This window comes from Lepisma saccharinum, chromosome 11 (assembly GCF_977018435.1).
Source record: "Lepisma saccharinum chromosome 11, izLepSacc3.1, whole genome shotgun sequence".
Classification (NCBI taxonomy): domain Eukaryota; kingdom Metazoa; phylum Arthropoda; class Insecta; order Zygentoma; family Lepismatidae; genus Lepisma; species Lepisma saccharinum.
The window spans coordinates 45,185,170-45,207,904 of record NC_139239.1 but is presented as its reverse complement, the minus strand read 5'-3'; the positions used below and the strand labels follow the sequence as shown (position 1 = coordinate 45,207,904).

At 37.0% G+C, this 22,735-nt stretch overlaps 1 protein-coding gene across 2 annotated transcripts in view; it reads left to right on the top strand.

Annotated features, from left to right (window-relative positions):
• The first annotated feature begins 1,086 nt into the window (after positions 1 to 1,086).
• Mfe2 (peroxisomal Multifunctional enzyme type 2) overlaps positions 1,087 to 22,735 on the top strand; it is a 72,290-nt gene continuing 50,641 nt past the window's right edge. The window contains exons 1-7 of one of the 2 annotated variants that reach the window (XM_083130993.1): positions 1,087 to 1,232; positions 7,062 to 7,143; positions 10,681 to 10,818; positions 12,993 to 13,145; positions 14,294 to 14,438; positions 17,681 to 17,808; positions 22,094 to 22,210. In XM_083130993.1, coding sequence (XP_082987119.1) covers positions 7,086 to 7,143; positions 10,681 to 10,818; positions 12,993 to 13,145; positions 14,294 to 14,438; positions 17,681 to 17,808; positions 22,094 to 22,210 — 739 coding nt within the window. In that variant the 5' untranslated portion in view covers positions 1,087 to 1,232; positions 7,062 to 7,085. Of the gene's footprint in view, positions 1,245 to 7,061; positions 7,144 to 10,680; positions 10,819 to 12,992; positions 13,146 to 14,293; positions 14,439 to 17,680; positions 17,809 to 22,093; positions 22,211 to 22,735 lie in introns of both variants that reach the window. The other variant, XM_083130994.1, reaches the window with a different exon arrangement.

Genomic DNA, 22,735 nt, shown 5'->3' with positions numbered 1-22,735 from the left:
TCCACTTTTATGCTCCAATAGGCTAATCGGGTCTCCCCGATGGCGTAGTGATAACGTCGCCGGTAATCAAGGGGTACCGTGTTCAATACAAAGTGGAGGTTCGGATCCCACTTTAAACTGTAGGTCCAGTCCCGACTATCCTATCTGCACATAAAGTGGACTTAAACAATAACAACTCAAAATAGGCTAATCGGAATATTGTAATCAAGAGGTCTGTGCCTAACACCTTCCCAAAATTTTTACAAGACTCCCCTAATATTTTTACTAACATTTAATTTCTTGTAATTTTAGCGCTAATGGTTTGGCCGAAATTGAAACTACAGGACAAATTTGTTGGCTGTTCTTCGCTGCCCGTCATGGGCTGAGGTTGCGCGCTCTCTCTCTCTGCAAACAACACTCGCGAGTCGCGAGCTCGCGAGTCGACTCTTTCCTTCGTTCAAAGAGTCGCTAAAGTGTGCCACGACTCTTTGAACGAAGGAAAGAGTCGACTCGCGAGCATGCTCCTTCCCCTCTCATCGTACACGGCACGTTTCAGCCAGCTTTACTCAACTAGGGGTAGGGAAAAGGAACAGAGAGGACCCCCCCCCCTCCCTCTCCTCTCCAGTCCCCATTTGCTGCCCGCAGAATCGACTTGCTTTCTTTCAAAAATTCCGGCCGCCAGGCGAGTATACACTTGCGCATGCGCCTCGCAAAATTCGTGGAAAGGAGAGGGAATAATGGAATAATAGTTGCTTGGCGGGCGGAGGAGTCGTGGCACACATACGACTCTTTGAACGTGTCGTTCAATTCTGGTGAACGAGTCGTTCACCGCTCACAAGAGAGAGTCGTTACTTTTGAACGACTCGTTCACGAACGACCCATCACTACTCAATAGTTTCAAGGTTTCACCCAGGTTCATAACGCCAGTTATCTTCCTTCGAATCGTGAGTTTTGTTAAAACAGCGACTAATGTTATTCCACAAACTAGGAATTGTTATACGACTTGAACTAGTTTAGTTGATATCAACATCAACAGGGAGGAAGCTATCATATCTTTGAGCACACTGTATGAAAGAACACAATTTAATTGTCTTACGTAGTAAAGTAATCTGTGGTCATGAATTGCGATTTTGTTTTCAATTTAGGGTCATAGGGGCATATCAGCTGATGAGAGTACAAGAATTCTTCACTACTTCGCAGATTAGCATTATAGCTGTGTCACGAGGAAAGAAGACAGTAAGAGATTCGATAAGGTGTGTACCAAGGTTTGTGAGGATAACTATTCTTATAACGAGTGCAGGTACTCACAATAAAATATAAGAGGTTTTTTTCCCCTCGACCTGTATCATCCAAGTTTAATGCTGATAAAACGTATAAAGTACATTTCGGAATTTACATAATGATAATGCATTTTTCGAAATTGCCACTTTTTCTCTTTTTCTTTTAATGCGTTTGGTTGTCCCTCATCCTTATTATAATAAAAACACTTAATTAAATTACAGTTAGCACGATTTTTATAAGTTTGGAGCATCAAAATTAAGAAACCAAAGCTAGCATGTTCAGAAATTTCCACCATCATTGTGCGAGTACAAGTCGAACATTTAGAAGTTTTCCGGTAACGGTTCCGATTTTTTTCAGTCTCCTAGGATAAAACTAATGGTAAACTTTCCGTATCCGGAAAACGCCTGAAACTCTCTATTTAAGTCACTTTCCATATTCCTACTTGCGTATTCTGCATTGAGAAACATTGCTGAAGGTGACATTTCGCTTTTTTTTTCACGGAAATAATCTATATTTTCGATGTAAATAAGTTTTGTTCGTTTCCTTTTCCCTTCGGTAACACGCTAAATGCCTGTAACAGTTTCACTACCGTAGTCGGCATGCAATGTTTCCACTCCACTCCACCCAAAAATACCTACGTAGCCCCACGAACCATTTCTGGTAAAGTTAAGTTAAATTGGGTCACGTTTAGATTAGAATAGTTAAAAATTGGTTTGGAAGAAAATGCATAGCCCCACACACCATTCTCGCATAGCGCCACAAACATTTGCGGAAACGTACCTTCTTCAGTTACAAAAAAACATGTTTGGGAACACTGACCGGGATTACGTCATTACACACAGGCAACATCCGGCTGGAAGGAAATTAATGCAACAGCTTTCGTGCATCGTTCACACATTTATATCGAAAAATACATGATATAGCGGCAAAATTCAATGAACAATGCAAGAAAAGTTCCCCGAACTTCCACAAGTCTAAAGAAACTGCATTTGGTAAGTAATTTCTCCTGTAAATTTCAAGAAATCCGTGTTCCAGATATAGAAAGTGTACCAAACTGATTATCGGATAATTGTGCAGATGATTGTAACACTAAATTTTAACCTTTCTGAAAGTAATTAGCATTGTTTGGATTGCTGGAAATGGGTATTGGAGCGATTTTACAATACTGGACACTTCTCCAATTTCCTTCATATTTCACATACTCAATAATTTTGGGCTCCTAATCACGAATCTGCAGTTAAAATTTGGTGCTCATGTGTGGAACTTGCAAAATAAGGGGGTCAGTGATTGGAACCGACAATGCACAATTCCTCATTATTTATCCCAGGATTTTGCATTTCGAATATTTAAAGAACGAAATATATATTCCTGATATTACTACGACCCCAACATTTAACTGTGTTTGCCTAACCTTGCTGTGGATGGTTCGTGGGGCTACACGTGCATTGTTCGAGAGGTTTAAGGATAATTGCGACCAGGCACTGTAAAAAAAAATTTAACCACACAATCGTGAACAAGTGTCCTAAATTAGTGAGTATGCGAAATATGAACGAATGCACCCGTATTATTATTATTTACCCAACCAAAACTGACTAAAAAATGTATTTTTCCAAAGCAAAACTTACGGAAAAATGGACATTACATCCTTCCTTTAAAAGACACCATCTTCCTCACATGAACAACTGATGAACTGGTGAACGACCTCACTTGGTTGGTTAATTGTACATTTCCGGACCAAGATTCCTTATCTTATATTGGTACTTGGGTCAGTCTCCATCCACCCTGCAAGTTTGGAACAAGTCACAGTAACACCCTCGAAAATTCCATTTTTTCAACCTACATGTTTCAATGTTATAAAGTTACCAGAAAGTCATTTGGTAACGGTTCCGATTGTTTTATGATTTCTCCTAGCACAAAGACTATTATCGTATAATTTTGGAAATCATTGTCACACGAAATGTGAACCTTCCTTAAAGTAATGAGCACTGTTTGGACTCGGAAAAGGTTATTTATGTTGAAAAAAACTTGAAAATTTTCTTACGCACTTCGCATGGACAAGATATTCTCCGTCGACAAGCGACAGTAAATATCGTATAGCTCGACCACAAGGAAAAAAACCTTCCCTCAAATGCATTCGCGCATCTTCACTGCCGTTGTTTGTGCTCGGGGCAGTGTTGCCAGGTCAGACTTGAAAAAATCTGCAGATTGTTCCTTGGGAACAGAAGATCTGCTACAAAATCAGATTATCTAATACTAGCGGATGAACGACGTTCTCGGGGGCAGGGGGCGGCATAGGCGTGCACACTGGGGGGGGGGGGGGGCCAAGGGGACGTCCACAGGTTTTTTCCAGTGAAGGGGAAACAATGTATTTTTATCAGGCGGGTAAACGAGACATATTACCCCGTAATAATGTTGCCCTCTCAGAAAACGCCACTTGAGATTGAAATTATCACGTTCATACATTTCTATCATAATAATGGTTGTAAATTACTGTGACTGAAATCAACTCATACATCTGAAATAATAGATACTTTTATGTCAATATTCATTTTCCAGAAGGGGAGGAGGTGGCGACCATCCTTGCACTTCGTTCTGGACGTCCATGCCGCTATATAATTTTGTAGAAAATTAAGTATTTAAGTATAGAATAGTATATTAAGGATAGAAAATTAAGTACTTTCAAGCCGATGAAAGTGGGAAACAACTACGTGGTAGGGAGTGCATTATTTCCTTTGTAATTGAACTATGCCGCTTTCTTAGCAAATTTCTTGTTATTAACACTCACATGCTATATTCGTCAGTTATGCTGCCTCTATGTTGCTGCATTCAATATATATACATCATATAATATATACATACACACACACACACACACACACACACACACACACATGTATAAAATAATTTGCCCAAGCTACGACGTCAGTGTTTCTACCTAGTATGGCAAGGACGTTTCACTGTGTCTGTGCCACTTCATCCAATTCATCAGTTTTTCATTCATCCATATTGTCGTACTTACCCGTAGAGGCACAAAAGCGACGTGAAATAATCAAAATAGAATCGGGTGGGATAAAATACAACCATCTAAAAATAGTTATGTAGTAATAGTAATAAAATAATAATAATGTCCTAGCACAATTGAGTATCGTTTGGCATAATTTCACAGTTCAAACAGCACTTTCATGGCTGAGTGGAGTTCCACTCTACCTCTCCCCTCCATGTTCAAGAAATGAGCAGGAAACGTGTTTTTGAGCAGGCCGCTGGAGGTGCCATAGCAAAAAGTATATTAAGGAATTCTCCCAAGAAATCAATAGGTCTGGCAACACTGACCTTGGGTGCCGAAAGCTTCTTCCCCCTGCGTTTTTCCCCCACCCGCCAGCGCGATGAGGTTCTGCGCAGGTTTCTTTCCTTGTGGTTCCACTATGGAAGCATAGGAATGAATGTAGAAGTAAATCGGAACCTTATTAGAATGCATTTAGGGACTTTATTTTAATGCTAAGGGAACCTAACCTAACCATGAAAACATATATTGAACAAAACTTTATGAAATCACTAAAACTCCGCAGTATGTGTTAACAGACGTACATCAAAATTGAAGCACGTAAAAATTGCATTCGTAGCATGATGAAATCGCAATAAAACAAACTGAACTTGTGCCACTCATTCTAACATGCGGAAACCACGAGTACAAGTGAGATATTTAACCTCGAAATGTGACAACATCACGTCGAATTCCTGGCAATCCAAACCACTTTTACCACTTATTTGAGCAAATTTTCTTCATACACTCAAGAAATCATCGACAAAAATAATTGAAACATGTACAACGATAACATGTAATTTCTATCATCATGGAAAGTAACCGTCCTAACATAAAAGAAGATGTTAAATTATTATTTTTACCGTTCTTTTGAAGCAGTTTTTGTTCAAAGGGGGGAAAAAAGTGTAAATTTTTAAAAAGAAAGAGAGATGGCTATAACTAGAGCTCGGAAGTTGAAGACCTATAAATTGCCATAAAAAGACCTAAAAATATAAAAAAAGAACGTGTAAATGTGATCCAAATTAATTAATAACTTCAGTTTTAGTTGCATATTTAATGAGTAAAAAAATACAAAATTCTGGTGGTATGGAACACACAGTACAAAAAAACTATGAGAATGAAATGCATCTTCTTTCAGATATTATTTATTTTTTAGATTAACATAATTTGAAAAATCATATTTGAAGAATCATATTTGGCCTAACCACACTAGGGTTACAGAAATAGGACTTTTGAAATCTTACCTCAGTTGGCATTGTAGTATATCACACTACTCATCTCCAACATGACCTTCCAGACAAGTTAACTGTTAAAGGACCTTGTACCGTACCTGCTTCGGTTGTCCAAAAATGCTTTTCTCTCGTTTCAGGGATTGTTCAAATATGTATATTTCTTTTTCTTTTTTTTATTTCTTTACTACAGAAAGGATGTTTAAGATGTGATGAAGTGATGATGATTCGAATTGAGAATGGGCAGTAAAAACGTAGTCGAAAGAAGGTGAAGTTGCAAAAAAAAGTTGTTAGGACCTTAAAAAAAAGGCTAAAAATGCCAGAAAGGGACAAATAAAACCCACCTTTTTCAGGCCTACAATGACCCAAAAGGAACATATATTATGTTGGGCCTCATCTTCGGACACTAGGGAAAAAATGATTTTTCCTCAACTCCAAGCACTAGCTATAACCATGAAGCCTAATTCTTCAAAATAAATTAAATACATACCTTGAAAGCATGCCTTTCCAACTCCGTGGTTGCATGGGCGAAATGTGTAAAGTGGCTGACAAATCACGCTGACCACATACAGGGTTTCTTTGATTGATTATTACAATTATACTGTAATTTTTCCTGTCTTGTACTATTTATGCTAAGAGAACCAAACCTAACAAATGAAGGTATTCTGCTTTTCAGTCAGAACGGGTACCCCTTATCGCACAACACTGTGCCAACCGTAAGGTTGAGGAATATCTAAGTTGTCATTTTAGGCTAGCTAGGTTTAGTTTTAGCAGCATAAATAATAAATTTGCAATGCGTTTATGCTAATCGAACTTAACCTAACAACATAGGCAATATTTGTCTGAACGAGAGGTTGTGCGATGAGCAAGACCCGGATAATTTTCCACTTTCTCATGGCAGTACAGAAGGTCACCATCACAGTTTGCTGTTCAAGAAAGTCAAATTTATAGGCAAAAAAGATGTAAGAGGTACGTTGTGCGAACATCTCTGATGAGGCATTCCACAGACTACTACCATAATTCACGTGTAATCTCACTTATCGCACGTAAGTCAGACATGTCGACTAAGCACTGTTTTTTGTCTTCAGGTTAAATACTTTTGTATGTTAGCCAAAATGTAGTGTATTTACGCTAATAGATTTAAACCTAACAAGCTTAACCTAGCCACAAAAGCATTCCGTGCTTGCTTCAGCAGATGAAATACTGTGCTTGACCGAGCAGTTGTTTGACTTACATGTGATGAGTCATATCTGTAACTTAGACGACAGTAAACTAATGACTGGTGACAGGTAAAGAATTATATAGGTGTATATGGAAGTGAAAAACCATTCTCTAGGAAACTCTCGGTAAGTATTCATTAAATCCAGCTTGGGCATGTTTGTTCTTTTTTAGTGGCCCCTCATCCATTTGTACAAGGTAAAGCTAGTGATTCCTTCTAACAATTGTTTAACTACGTATGCCATGCCTGTTACTTTATAGTAGGCTAAGTGTCAAACTCTTAACACCATTCTGTATGATATTCTTTATTACAGGCACTACTCTTATTATTGCTGAAAATGGCTGACCAACTGAGGTTTGATGGACGAGTAGCAGTTGTGACTGGTGCTGGAGCTGGTATGTGAGATAATATTTCCCATTAGGGAGCTCTCGAAAAAATGGTAGGAGCCCCCAAATAGTTGTCTCATATTTTTTTAATTCTGCATTTCCGGACTGAGGTTCCTTATCTCATATTGGTACTTGGGTCAGTCTCCATTCACCCTGCAAGTTTGGAACAAGGTCATGGAAACACCCTGTATACCCTTGTGACACATTTGTTTACCAGAATCATAGCTACAATAATTTCGTACCACATTTTCCTTATTGGGTCCTTTGCACCTTAGGTACCACTCCTTTCGTAACATTTGCCTTTGAAGTGCCATTTTGATTTCACACTGACTGTCTTGGGAGTTGTAAGATGGCTGTTGTACTAATGTGGTAGTAGTAGTGTCATATTTGTATTAATATACAGTAGGGATGGGACGATATGAAATTTTGGCCGATACCGATAAAGTACCGATATAAAATTTACCGATACCGATAACCGATATTCTACCGATCTGATATAAAATTAGAAATGGTCCTGGAAGAACCTGAAAGGTTCATTGACCTCCTTAAAAATGTGTGTTTCAAAGTGACTGCAGTGCAAGAGAAATTGCATATTTAGATATTTACTTTTTCAAAAAGTAGGGCATGGAGATCATCCATAAAAATTACAACAAAAATGGCATAACTCTGCAATAAACTTTCAGATATTTATCGATATATCGGATCGGTAAAATAATCGGTAATTTTACCGATAAACCGATACACCGATATGCCTATATCGGCCGATACCGATGGAGTACCGATTAATCGGTCCCATCCCTAATATACAGGGTTGTTAAAAAAAGACATTCACAACTTGAAATGATTGTAACTTGTGTTTTTATTGAGATGTGCTAATATGTTATGTATGTACGAGAGTCATTCAGAAAGTAACTTCCGTTTGGGTATATACAGCCATGCAGTAACACTGTCCTTGAACTCCTGGTTATTGTTGAAGCGCTGTGCCCCTAGCCACTTCTTCATTTGTGGAAAGACGTCTGACAGTTTGGTAATCATGAACTGCCGATTATCACGAATTTTGTCGTTCACCTTGGAGGCCAGTTCATTTGTGACAATTTGTCCTTGCCTCATCGTGGATGTTCGTTCGTCCATCCTTGAAAGCAAGACACCATTGCAGAACAACACTGTCACTCATTGTTCTCTCCACATACGGCACAAATCCCCCGATGAATTTCAGCTGCTTTCACCTTTTTGGCCCGCAAAACATAAGTCACTGCATGCACTTTGCAGTCGTTGGGATTTTCAATTGCAGTGGCCATTTTGCACAGCTGTATGAGAGCGGGAACTGGCCCAACGATCCTCACACCTGCACTGCCAGACTCTTACTGAGCCAGGCTACACAGCTGCGTGTCGTTCACGCCGTTAACCCCACTCTTCCCCGCACTAGAGTGAAACTGAACCAACAACAACATCGTCTGCTGTGAGCTCAAGGACAGTGTTGCTGTATGGCTGCATGCACAGGCAGCATATTTCTTTGACATGGGTATTGTAAACCTTGTTCGCTCATATGATAAGTGTCTCAACAGAAACTGCTTAAAATAGCTTCGAGTTGTCTCTTTCAGTTGTATATAATAAAAACTCTCACAATGTTCTGATGTTTCTTTTATACCCAAACAGAAGTTACTTTTAGAATGACCCTTGTATGAAAAGATTAAGAGTTTTATTTCAGGGATAGCCTGTAACAGCTAGTGACTCCGTGCCAGAGTGGTTAGCACCTGTGCTACGACACTAGGGGTCCTGGGTTCGAATCCCGGTCTTGTCATGGGTATTTTTTTTTTTTTTTGCGTGTCCTTTCGTCAATTTTATCACATCATCGCTCATCCTCATCTTCGCAATTAGCCCAAATTGGCAGAAAAGTGAAGTAAAATAAACCAAATAAATCAATAGTACCTTCCAGTGATGCCACGTGACCACTTTTCTGAAAATGGCTGCTACCCCAACAGAGAAGCCATTTTGTGTTACAGAGTCCTTTTCTGTCCTTTTCTGTCCATTTCCCTAATGCTGATGGCCTCCCACTGCTTTTGCCTTTACAGAAACATCCCATCTGTTTAAATATCTGTAGCTAATCATAGATAGTCTGCTAGGTGGAAGGAATCTTTTATGATTCAGTCCTGAATTTGCAATGCACTGCAGTTTCTTGCGGAAGCCACAGTAGCTCCCTGAAAAGTTATTCCTTAGGTAAATTACCATTTTCTTCAAATTGTACCTTTATCAAGATGGAATGTAAACATTTTACTTCATGTGAAAGCACTGTCTATTAAATCTGAAGTAAAAGAAATATGAACTCCCTCTGACAAGTGGCAAGTAGTTATTCTATAATAATAACCCGTGGTGCAACGTGCCATTCACGGCCCAGGCCTACCTACCGATTGTATGCCTCACTCCCACCTGATCCTACTCACTCATTCAGTCGAGGTGGGAAATCATCCAACCAGTTATGGTGTGACATGTGGTCAGCACGATGGACCCCCAGTCGTTTTCATGATCGGGTTACACTATTCATTTGTAGTTCCCCAATTTCTTCATGATGGTAGGTGGCCATCGGTCCCATACACAGGCCGAAATTTCAAGAGAAATGTTGTTATGCTTTCCCCAGGAGACTTGTCCCGTAGTCGGAGCCCAAATATAACCCCTTAGACTGCATGGCTAGTTCTCATTGTAGTTTTTTTAAAAACAATATCTGCATATTTCAAAAGTCCGCTTCAAAATTAAAACTGATTAAAATATAGACTGCTTTTGACAAATATAAACACTTGTATTGCATTCATATTTGGAAATGTCATACCCTCATATGTCTATAAATTTACAAAAAAAGATAGAAGTGAAATACCATTTGCAGTTTTGGACACATTAATTGCTGTATCATGGAAACAGTATGTATATTTTTACTAAACTTTAATTTCTTTGTGTCCACTGTTCTTTCTTTCTTGTGGGTTAATCATGACGATGAGGTTGAATGATGAATGGGTGATGGGACGAGCACAATGGTATAGGTACATCCATGCCTTAACCGGAGTTCAAACATGGGACTTAATAGCATGTTACGCTGATCAGTCCACCATGAAGGACGACATGTACATTGTTATAAAATTCAACAATTACTTTAGAGAATAATCAAACTAATGTAGTCATGTGTCACAGGGCAAATGGTTTACAGCAACCAAGGCATCACTTGTACTGCTAAAGGTAAAGTAATTATTCCGATTCTTTGTTTTTTTATTTTTTTCCACATTTTTCTATGGGTACATAATTGGTATCAGTGAATTGTATGTCTATACCCTATTGCCATTGATTTGTCCATTGTTACTTCCTTCCTCTTTTTCTTCTTCCTGGATGAGAAGCATCTGCATGGTGGATATCATATCTCCTTAATAATTACTAATATATCAAGAATGATAGACTTTTGATCCTGAAACATAGATTTTTTTTGTATCTTGCATGCAATCAAAATATTTTGGGGTGTAATAGTGGATTATTAATTTAAATTCATGCTTCTCTTTTCCACAGGACTTGGTCGAGCATATGCTCTTCTGTTTGCTGAGAGGGGTGCAGCGGTAGTGGTGAATGACCTGGGAGGAGGGAGACATGGGGATGGAAGCAGCACGAGAGCAGCTGATACAGTTGTCAATGAAATTAAAGCAAAAGGTATTAAGGTTATGTGTGCATAGTTGAATGGTGAAGTAATAAACAGATAAAATTAAAAATTTGAGCTTTTCAATATAGGACAATGCTGCTTCATTTGGTGAACATTCTGAGTAAGTGACTTACAATCTTGCTACCAAGTGTTCCAAATTTGAGTCCTGGCTTCAACGTGCGAGTTTCCATGATCTTCATCTCATCACCATTTCATCTATGCTATCACATTTAACTGAAAAGTACCAAAGAAGCAACATGAAATACACATATCCAATTGAGTACAGTGAAAACAATTTTTCTTTTAGTATACATAAAATTAAAAACTGGATCCTTGTGAAATGGAATGTCTTGCCCAGTACCCCTTTATTAACCACCAGAAATCTCCAAAATTCAATGACACAATTTGTTCATTTATTATGAAATTGTGTGGAAATGGCAAAACGTTGAGAAAAAGTTGTATTATTTCACACTTAACATTATACATTAAGGAAATGAAAAAAGTCTCTGCTTTGGAACTTATTGTTGAAAAACTACCTTATTGAAATTTACCTTTAAGGATTGTGCAAATTCTGTTTTCCATCTTGAGAAAGATAATGGGTGGTGAAAAATTTGAGTAGCATAATTTCAGGTTGTGTGTCTGTGACTCCAGCAGATGCATGGGCGAGCTGATAGTGCTGCAGCCCTTCCCAAAATTTGGAGAGAATTCATATTTACAAATGAAATCAGTAAAGAACTCTGGAAAAGCCAAAGTGGTAAATGCAAACTCCCCTTAAAATGTCCACCGATTAGCATTTTTGTGTTTGTACAACTTTTAAAATGAAGGTTAAAAATGGTAATTGCAAAATATTTTATAGTTTATCCCACCCTTGCCTAGAAAGCAGCTATGTGATATGAGCTTTTTCAATTCCAGTCCACTCCAGAAAAAAAATCCTATGTATGCTAGTTGTCTGTGAGACATAATTTGATAATGATATTAGTTATCATTTTCATGACACAAGGGGTACTATCTATAATTTCATGATTGGCACATTAGGAATTTGGACTAGGCTAATTCTGGAAAATAAATTGTTTCAAAATACAATCTGTGATATACTTATGCTATTTGATGAATGTGATGTTTGAACAAATCTTGAACTAACATTCAAAATATAATTTCTCTAAAAATTCTGTAATTTATAACTGATTGTAGCAGGCTTATCACATGGCAAAAACTAAGGCTTCAGGAGTACTTGGTTTCTCTTTGCTGCCATATTTCTCAAACAATTCCTGCTGATTCAGGGAATAGAGATTTCAGGTCAGCAGTTTGGGTAGTGGCTCCAGAATTTCTGAAAAATCCACTTCAAGGAATGGGGGGAAAAAAATGTGCATATTTTGCCTGAAAACCTCACCTGAATGATATTATTAATATATATATGAATGAGCTTATGGTACAGAGGTCAGTGGTTTAGTCAATAGGGTATTTAACTGCCACACAGGGTACCAGCGGTGGATGAACAAAGGTCAGAATTTTCCTGGCCCTGTCCCTGCTGAAAGTGGCTCTGTGGTTGATCCAGCCTGAAATAAATGGATACCTGGTGGTGAGTGGTAAAGGTGGCCAGAGCATGGTGCTGATCACATTGCCTCCAAAATTAAGACTGACCAAGATTGAGAATGTGTGTGGTCTACCTCCACACTCCCATATACGTGCCTTCATGGCATGGTAATGTGCTTGGAAAAGTTTGTCTTACCTTATGGTTATGATAGACACCTTGTAGTGACACTATTGAAAGTTGTTAGATTGAACATAATGTGGAAGTGCCTATGGCTACGTGAAGCCACGGGTATCTTTCCAAGGTGAAAATGTTTTATATTTACTCTTAGAGACACTAAAAAAGGGCCTTTACATGCCACTAAGAAATGAAGGCTGAGAGCTACATGAGCTAAAATACAAGCTACAATTTAATATCTAACACATTTATTATCCAAAATAGTAGTTAATAGTTTGTATTATTGTAGATAACTCTAGTGTAATGGGGCATTGTACAAGATGCTGTGGGAGAGTAGTTCATAGTCTCCATAAAACAAACAAGTGAACAGTGAACGCAGTTTTTGATAAGATATAATAGTCAGCAAGTACCGAATCTGGAAACTCGGCAGTTAACAATCCACAGTATCTTTTTCAATTTTTGTTCACTCGTTTCCAGGAGGAAAAGCAGCTGCTAATTACAATTCAGTAGAGGAAGGAGAGAAGATCATACAAACAGCTTTGGACAATTTTGGAAGAGTTGACATAGTTGTTAACAATGCTGGAATACTTCGTGATAAGTCATTTGCAAGAATCAGTGATACAGACTGGGGTAAGTTAGAAGAATGAATTGCATTTTAGAAACATTCAAATTTAGATCTGTAATCAAATAATGAAGTTTTGTTTATGATCATTTATCATTCTTTCACTTATGAAATGCAAGTAGGTGATTTTATGCAGGCTAGAAGTTATAACTTCTTTTGTGGCAGTTTGTTTTGAAGAACAATTTTAATATTTGCACAGATCATGACAAAGTTGTTTCAAGTGTCCATTTATGATCTGATAGGCTAGTCGGTACTTTTCTTACAGTTTAATTAGACGTAGCCGAGTTACTAATTTTGTCCAACAATAGAGTGGGATTCAAATCTCTGTGCAATGTGTTATCGCCAACAATCAAACCTGGGACCCCTTGATTACAAGATAAGGTGATGAATATGACAACAAAGATATTGTGCACACATGGTCCAAAGATTACAAAATGAAACTTGTAGAAAAAAAGTTAATGATACTCGCACTGAGACCTCCAATCCAAGAACAGGTCTGATGGCTCACGTTACTGCTGAAGAACATTTGATAAGAGAAATATTACAAACTATGTAAATGATATGAAATGAATATTTCAAAAACCCCTTTCGGTATGAAAGAATATATTAGTGAAATAAATGTTAATTTGGAGTCCGTACGTACAAACTGCCTTAACTGCTCAACCATTTGGTCATGCTTGAACACATTCATTTCTTATGGCACTTTTTTATGTACAAGGTTACAAAGTAACATTTACTGTGCTAATAAAATATTTATGCCATTTACATATTTTCTAGTACTGAGTCGAATTTAGTTAGTGGTACTGATTCTATATAAATCCTCACCCACCCCATCCCTAAATGAGAAAGACCTAGTGTCTGAATTTTCCTCTTCCTAAAATGTGAGGAAGGAACTTTACATATTCCTGCTGGTGTGGATTTATAAATCAGTGGTGGTAGCTTTCAACATCTATAATTTTAAAGAAATTGTCACTATTTATTACATATTGTTGAAACTGAAGAAACCGAAGTTTAAGAAATAAGATCTGTAGTGTATGTATGTTCATGAAAATACTTTGCGAGAGTTATATATAAAAAAAACTCAGGTTAAGTTTTAAAGCTATAGCATTTTTTAACCAAGTGAACTCAATTGCTAATTGATGGTTACTTCCTGCAGATTTAATTCACCAGGTGCATTTGAAAGGATCATTCAAGACAACACAGGCAGCCTGGCCACACTTCAGGAAGCAAAATTATGGCAGGATCATTATGACATCTTCAAATTCTGGCTTGTACGGAAATTTTGGCCAGGCAAACTACAGGCAAGTTACATATGTAGGATGATTTTATAAAAAGCTGACGTCAGTTTCTCCCCCCCCCCCCCCTTTCCGTGTGTTATCATTATGCCTGAAATAGAAGTTTATGTGTGTACCTCTGATGTTGGGGTGTAGGGGTGACCTTCTAGGAAAACACTGAAAAGTCAACATTTCTTCCACATAGTACCCTCGGGAACTGAATGCTTGCAGGCACTTATACCCCCTCCAAGTATTATTGTGTGTTGTGTCTATCCATATGTGTACTCAGCGTTCCTATAAAGCAGCAGCTCATAGATATGGAGATTTTGGATTGAGGTGTCTTTATTTTAGTTTAGTTGATCAGGGGTTTTAATGTGTGAATGAATGAATTTTGAAAGCATACACAATACTTGATTTCCGTGTAAGAGTTGTAGCCATTTTTTTAAGGCTGCTTTTACCATATTGTGTGTTGTGGCCAAATAGCCAGTATGCTGATGCAACCCATAAATGTAATCACCAATCAATGAATTAACCTCTGCTATTATCAGTACATTTGCCAATTAAAGGGTAGAGTTGGATTACAGTTAGGATTACATAATTGTTTGATAACACTGGACAACAAATTTTAACTTTTTCTCTTAAATTGAAAAGAAAAGTTGGTTCCTACAGTATTTTTTCCGCTGATATCAAATCTGTTTACTGTTTTTCTCTATGGGGCTCAGATTTTTGGCAATACACATTTTTTGTTGTAATGAAATAACTTTGCTTTATTGAAACTAATATGTGTTACATATTCTGTATACTGACCTAAAATGTACTTCTAAAAAATTTTCGACTGTATTAAGCTTATTAAGTTTGAGGAACATCTCTCTCTTGAGAGTCCAGGAGTAGTCAGTCGGCTAACATTCGCGGGCTCCATTTACCTTGGTAAATGTTTTCCATTGTGTATATTTCCTGATGGAAGCATTCTCCATGTTTGCCACTTACACTGCCATTGTCGGAGGGGGATAAGTCCAAATGCTACACCAAGAAATTGATTTCTAGGAACATATTACATCTCAGTTTCTGCAGTTATCAAGATGCTGCCTAACAAGTTCTTTATAGTTATCTGGCTTGTGATTTCCGATGAAATTCTTTATACAACTTCTTGGTTGCTGCCACCTCAACTTCATTCAAACATGGGAAGAGTTGGACTATAAGCGACAGGCCTTCTAGCTGAAGTAATATAGTATTTCACGATATGCCTAGTCTTCACAGTTATTCCAGAGATTTTTATAATGGTAAAATAGCATACCGTTGAGTAGTTCAACGGTTTTCTCCAAACTATGGGCACTCTGAATTACATGTGACAAACCTTTCAGCCACACAAAACAGTGTCTCACATGAAACACAGCAGGTATGGGGGGAGGGGGGGGGACAGATTTATCCTGGTCATCTATTTTGCAGACAAAATATAGTTCATGTGATTTCCTAATCACTGGAATTATGTTTCTTTTTAGAGATTTCGAAGTTGACTCTCAGCAGGCACAGATCTACGGGGAGGGCGATACTGATTCTCCCTTCCCAACGGGCAGGTTTTTGGATATATTTAGGGATGTGACGAAGCTGAAAATTTACCGATGCCGATGTACTCACCGATAATTTTTGGAACCGATACCGATGCCGATATTTAACCGATTTCGATACATAAGATTATTAAACAGAAATGGGATGTTATTTTCAGCATGACAAAAATAAATTTGCTATGTACATTTCTATTGCATATCATATGTATATACATATATATTCTCAAGAGATGCGAATGTACATTTGCATCTACAAAATGTTATGTGAACCTTTAAGAAGAACATGGATTCTCAAGAGATTAAACATTAGTACACAAGCAGTTCTTTGAAATGCAAAATGAATTCCTGTTCTGCCAGATTCAACTTCAGAAACATGAGATTTGGAAGCACTTCAGGAAGTAACCTAATTCTTCTCTTATCTCAAATCTGTTCAGCAACATTGAACACTCTATCAATGAATACTGATGCAGTAGGTATGCCCAAGTATTTTCTCAGGACTTGCTTCAGGTTTGAATATTCATTTTTGAATTTCCAATACAACAGCAGATCCTAGTTCAGCAATGTACTGTTTTATTTCCGATTTATAGTTAGGTTGATCCTCTGAATGAGTTTGCAATAATTTTATTACAAAAACTCTACAATAATGAAGAATCATAACCAAATTTACAATAAATCTTACAAAACTAGAATATAAAACTTATTAGAAGGTAAAAACTCTAGTATAATCTGTACTGGTTTAAATATCGGATTTTTGCCGATTCCGATACCGATGCCGATGTGTCAATTTCGGCCGATTTTCATACATCTGTAATCGGCTTCGGCACATCCCTAGATATATTATTATGCCTAATGCGTTTGGAGGCTCAATTGTTCTTTCATCACTACAAGTAATGTCGAGAATATTTTTCCAAGTTTGATTGAAATCAATTTTATCCTCAGCTAGGTCAATCGCAACTGGACCTACAGTTTAAATTTGGTTTCTAACAACGGTGCAATGTTCCTCAAAATGGGATCAAATGTAAGAACATTTAATTGTTGATTTTGATTGGATTGATTTTTTTGTTATTTAGCATCACTTTTCTGCCACTTTTGCCTAATCATGACAATAAGCATGAGTGATGAAATTGATGAAGGAACAATCACAAATAATAACATCGTTGCCTTGTAATTAAGGGGTCCCGGGTGGAGGCACATTGCACATTGGTTCGGACCCTACTTTAAACTTTAGGTCCAACCCTGATTAATCTACCTGTGCATAAAGTGGACCTACAGCCAGGCCAGGATTCAAAACTGAACTCCTGACATCTTAGCATGATGTGCTAGCCACTCTGTCATGGAGGTCAGCTTTTTAGAATTGATTTGAAACAGTCTTATGGATGGAAGGATTTGTGATGGTAGTCAAGTTGGTGTACATTCATGCATTATATAAGCTTGGAATTTTAGTAACTGTATGTAAGTAATGACAAATGGCTGCAAATGCATATTACCTCAACACAAGGGGTAGTAAAATATCAAATTACTAACTTGCCAACCTCCGTGGACAACACAAGTTCAGTATATGATGTAATTTCATGTGGCAAGCATTTTTATTTGCACTGAAATTGAACGTGTACTATGTGTAATAAGAAAATTGCATGTATTTGCATATGCGTATTATAATATGGTGCCCAGACTTAATTTTGGAATCTTTTTTACCTATTGCAGTGCTGCCAAAATGGGACTTGTTGGTTTAAGCAATACCCTTGCCATTGAAGGTCAAAAGAACAACATCCATTCCAATGTTATTGTCCCAACAGCTGCCTCCAGACTGACAGAAGATATTTTGCCTCCAGGTAATGTATTTCACAGCATCTTAAGCTGTTTACAGTAGTGTATTGAACGTTACAATGTGTGATTGAAAAGTCATGTAAATGAATTTAGAAAGGGGTGGCAACCTAAAGTAAACTTGATAAAAGATAAAGACGGTGATTTTCTAGCTGACCCAAGCGATATTCTAAATAGATGGAAGAACTACTTTAATGACCTTTTAAATGTCCATGTAGGAGATAAATCAGAAGTAAATGAAGTACACACAGCAGAACCTTTAGTTCCAGAACCTAACTTGACTGAAGTTAATGATGCTATTAAAAGGCTAAAGAATAACAAAGCACCTGGCATTGATTTAATACCAGCTGAGTTAATAAAATATGGTGGAAATTCATTAATATGTCAAATTCATAAATTAATTTGTTTAATATGGAATAAAGAAGAAATCACTCAACAGTGGAAAGAATCCATAATTGTTCCTGTGTTTAAAAAAGGTGATAAATTGAACTGCAGTAATTACCGTGGAATTTCCCTACTCTCAACAACATACAAAATATTGTCTAACATTCTTTTAACAAGACTAACCCCATATGCTAATGAAATTATAGGTGATTATCAATGTGGATTTAAACGTAACAGATCAACTACAGATCAAATTTTTCACATCAGACAGACACTTGAAAAAAAGTGGGAATATAATCAAAATGTCCATCAGCTATTCATTGATTTCAAAAAAGCATATGATTCGGTCAAAAGAGATAAATTATATAATATATTAGTAGAGTTTGGAATACCTAAGAAGCTTGTTAGTATGATAAAAATATGCACCAGTGAAACAGAAAGTAAAATTCGTGTGGGTATTAATATGTCTGACAAATTTACAATTCATGATGGGTTAAAACAAGGAGATGCATTATCTCCATTGCTCTTTAATTTTGCCTTAGAATATGCTGTAAGGAAGTTAAAGAAAACTAAAGAAGGACTAAAATTAAATGGTATGACTCAGTTGTTAGCATATGCAGATGATGTAGACTTACTGGGGGATGATGTGAATACCATTAAGAATAATGCTAAAATATTTTTCAAAACTGCTAAAGAGATAGGTTTGGAAGTTAACAAAGAGAAAACTAAATATATGCTTACAGGCCGAAACCAAGTGTTAGGTAATAATCAAAATCTAATTATTGATAACAACTCGTTTGAACCAGTTTCCAAATTCAAATACTTAGGAGTAATATTAACAAATGAAAATGATATTAAAGAGGAAATAAAAAGTAGGCTTAATTCAGGAAATGCATGTTACTTCTCTCTTCATAAACTTTTGTCTTCTCGTTTAATATCGAAGAAACTAAAAGTTAAAATATACAAAACAGTAATTTTGCCTGTAGTATTATATGGGTGTGAAACTTGGTCCCATACATTGAAAGAGGAACATAAATTGAGAGTATTTGAAAATAAGATCCTTAGGAAAATCTTTGGACCTAAAAGGGATGAGGAGACAGGTGAATGGAGAAGGTTACATAATTTAGAACTACATAATTTGCATTCATGTCCAGATATTATTAGAATAATTAAATCAAGAAGACTTAGGTGGGCAGGCCATGTGGCACGAATGGGAGAGGAAAGAGGAGTTTACAGGATTCTTGTTGGGAAACCAGATGGTAAGAGACCTGTAGGAAGTCCAAGACGAAGATGGAGGGACAACGTTGAGATGGACCTAAAGGAAATCGGTAGGGATGGAAAAGAGTATATAGATCTTATCTTGCTCAAGATAGGGACAGATGGAAGGCCTGTGTTGCTGCAGCCATGAACCTTCGGGTTTAAGAAGGCTAGAGAGTTAGTTAGTTAGTTAGATTGAAAAGTCATACAGCAATAGTTTGAAACTAATATAAAAAATATCAAAATGAAAATCAAGATGTCTACTGACTGCAAATTATTGACCCTGAGTATTCTATGTGAAGGAGTGGGGAATAGCAGTGGAAATACTCCTTTCCTGTAATCAGCAAATCTAACCATGGAAAAATTGGAAAACCACATAAAAAAAAAAGACAAATGGTTTGGACAAGTTATTTCACTCAGGTACTGCATGGATGACTCCCTAATTATTTTCCAAACAGAAGAGATTTTAGGTGATATGGGAAGATGGAAATAAATTTAGCACTAAAATATACAGGAAAGCCATGACCAGATCATATTCACAGTGCCTCTAACCACTGTGAAAACAAATTTAGTTATATGGTATGATTTCGCATGATAAGCATTTTTTATATGCAATTAAATTGAACATGTAAATGAAAAACAGAAGAACTTCAAATCTTAAAAAAATTAATATCTAACCAGCATTGTAAAAAAATATGTATAAAAAATAAAAAACAAAAATTTGACAACCACCAAAGTAATGTAAAAGAGAAAATCCTGAAGCTGAGTGAACACACCTGCCATGCCTTTTGAATTAATACAATAATTATTATTACAGTATGCAATAATCATAAACCTGCTCTAGGGAAAATTTTAAAGGAGGCACTCCTGTTCACATAAAGTGGCACACTTTTTATGGTTGAACAGTTGAAGAATGTGCAACTTTATCTAATCAGAAGTGTGGAAGGACTGAAAGCAACTGAAAGTGCAATGTCCCGAACACAAGAACAATTTGGATAGAATAAATAACCCTAGAAAAGATGGATCAAGATGGAGATCATCTTATAGTCTTATTGTCGATATGCGTCAAGCAGGTCCAGTCTAGCATGCAAGAAGAGTTTTGCAAAACCATTCCAGGGACAGTGAAAACTTAGTCCTGCTGAACTACTACAAATTAGCCAAGCTGATTTTGGCACTGCCTCTGTTGCTGTTCACTGTGCATCATCAAAGTTCAAGTGATCCCTCTGGTGCCTCCAGCCAGCTTCACTTTGAGGTGCCAGTTCATCACCACCAGCAAAGAGTAACCACAGATAACTTCACTTCCCAACCCTATGACAGTACATTTTTGATGAATGAAGTTGCAATTCATACAGCAATGTTTCTTTAAAACTGAACATATACCGTATTTACGCGTGTATAATGTGCACCCTGGTTTTTGATGGGGAAAAGTGACAAAAAATTTTATCTCTTGTATAATACGCAGTATAATCCATTTTCAAGAAATGGCTTTCTTAGTTGTAGGTCAAAAAGCTGTTGCTATGCCAATCAAGAGCTAGTGACATCATACCTATTCAATGTGGACCAAGAGGAGAATATCCTCTTGTGTAAACAGTAAGTCACCAATCCAAGCCACCTCCCCCTCTCCCGCCGCTGTGTTTAGCATCCCAAAGCTTTCACTTTTTAACCACCTTATTTGTTCTGTAATAGTAGGAAGGGAGATCAAAATTACATTATGGATTTGCAGTGCTCGAGAAGTTATTTTCCATTATTTCTCATCCAACAAATACCGCTGATACACACACATCCCATGTGATGGGAGGTGCATACTCGAAGTCTGCCAAAACAGCACTGCTTTTCTTGTGCAATAGAACATTATATTACAAAGTGAAAAATCGTGGATAATGGCCTTTAAACTATTATGCGTGGTTTTGCTCATTTTCTTTTTACTTTTTCTAAAAAAAAAAAAAACCTTCAAAATATATACTTTTTCCATGACTGACGTAACAGTCAGTACCGTCAAACTAGCAGTTAGCAGACCAAGATTTCTTTCATCAAGGCATTTACACAATCCATATATGTCATACTATTTGGCCATTAATACATTTTAATTATTATTTGCTTTCTCCTTATCTTTTCTTTCATCCAAAATGTACCATAAAAGTCAGAACGTTCCTTCATTTTGTTATGAGTTTATTTCAACTGCATTCACATTAGTGTCGCCATCTTGAATGAAATACTGTTGCCAAATTCAGAAACTACAGAATTCAAGCTTTACAACGATATTTAACATGATAGGGTTCCGTAAGCATGAAAAAAAAATTCCGTACATAATACGCACCAAAGTTTTTGGGTGCAAAAATTTGGGAAAAAAGTGTGCATTATACATGAGTAAATACGGTATGTAGCAATTGCCTGTGGAACACATTACATTTCTATGTATAACAAGTGTTTTGATAACAAACTATTATTATGTTTACAACAAGAATATCAACTGTAGAGCAAATATAATGTCTTGTTTCTCCATGTACAGGCAATGTATATAAGGTTTTGACAAGTCTTACTAGCATACATTGAACATATTCATCCTTCTTATCTTTAATACTCCATGTGACATGCCCATGAAATGTATTTGTATTGTATTTGTAGTTAGTTTTTTTTCTCTCGTTCTTTCAGAATTCTTTGCAGAACTGAAGCCAGAATTAATTGCTCCTGTTGTAGTCTATTTGTGCCACGAGTCATGTCCAGAGAATGGATCTGTTATTGAATCTGCAGCTGGATGGGCTGGAAAATGTAAGTATAGACATGATTGTATTCTGTTGAATAGTAAGGAATTGCTGGAGGCACAAGTGGTTCGGATCCACTTTAAACTGTAGGTCCGGTCCCGATTAGCCTCACTGTGCATAAAGTGGACTTAAAACACCAACTCAACTCAACTCAATAAGGAATTGCAATTATCTTGCTATTCAAACTCTTGATTTTGATTTGTTTGTTGCTTCCTCTGTTTGATGTGTATTAATTTACTTTGGAGGTGGACCAATATGAATTTTGATTTGGATCACACTTTAAACTATAGGTCCCATCCTGATTAGCCTATCTGCGCATAAAGCGAACTTAAAACTCAAACAAACAATGACTAATATTTTACTGATTAATAGTAACCTTGAGTAGACGGCAGCCTCTCCTACCTGTAACCTGTGGACAGTAACTTTCCAAACATGTGCTTTTCAAATGTACAATGATGTACCAAAAAAATCACAGCTGAACTGATAGTGGTGGAGAGAGAAAGTCAGTTTCAATGTATTTCCTCTCCCAGTA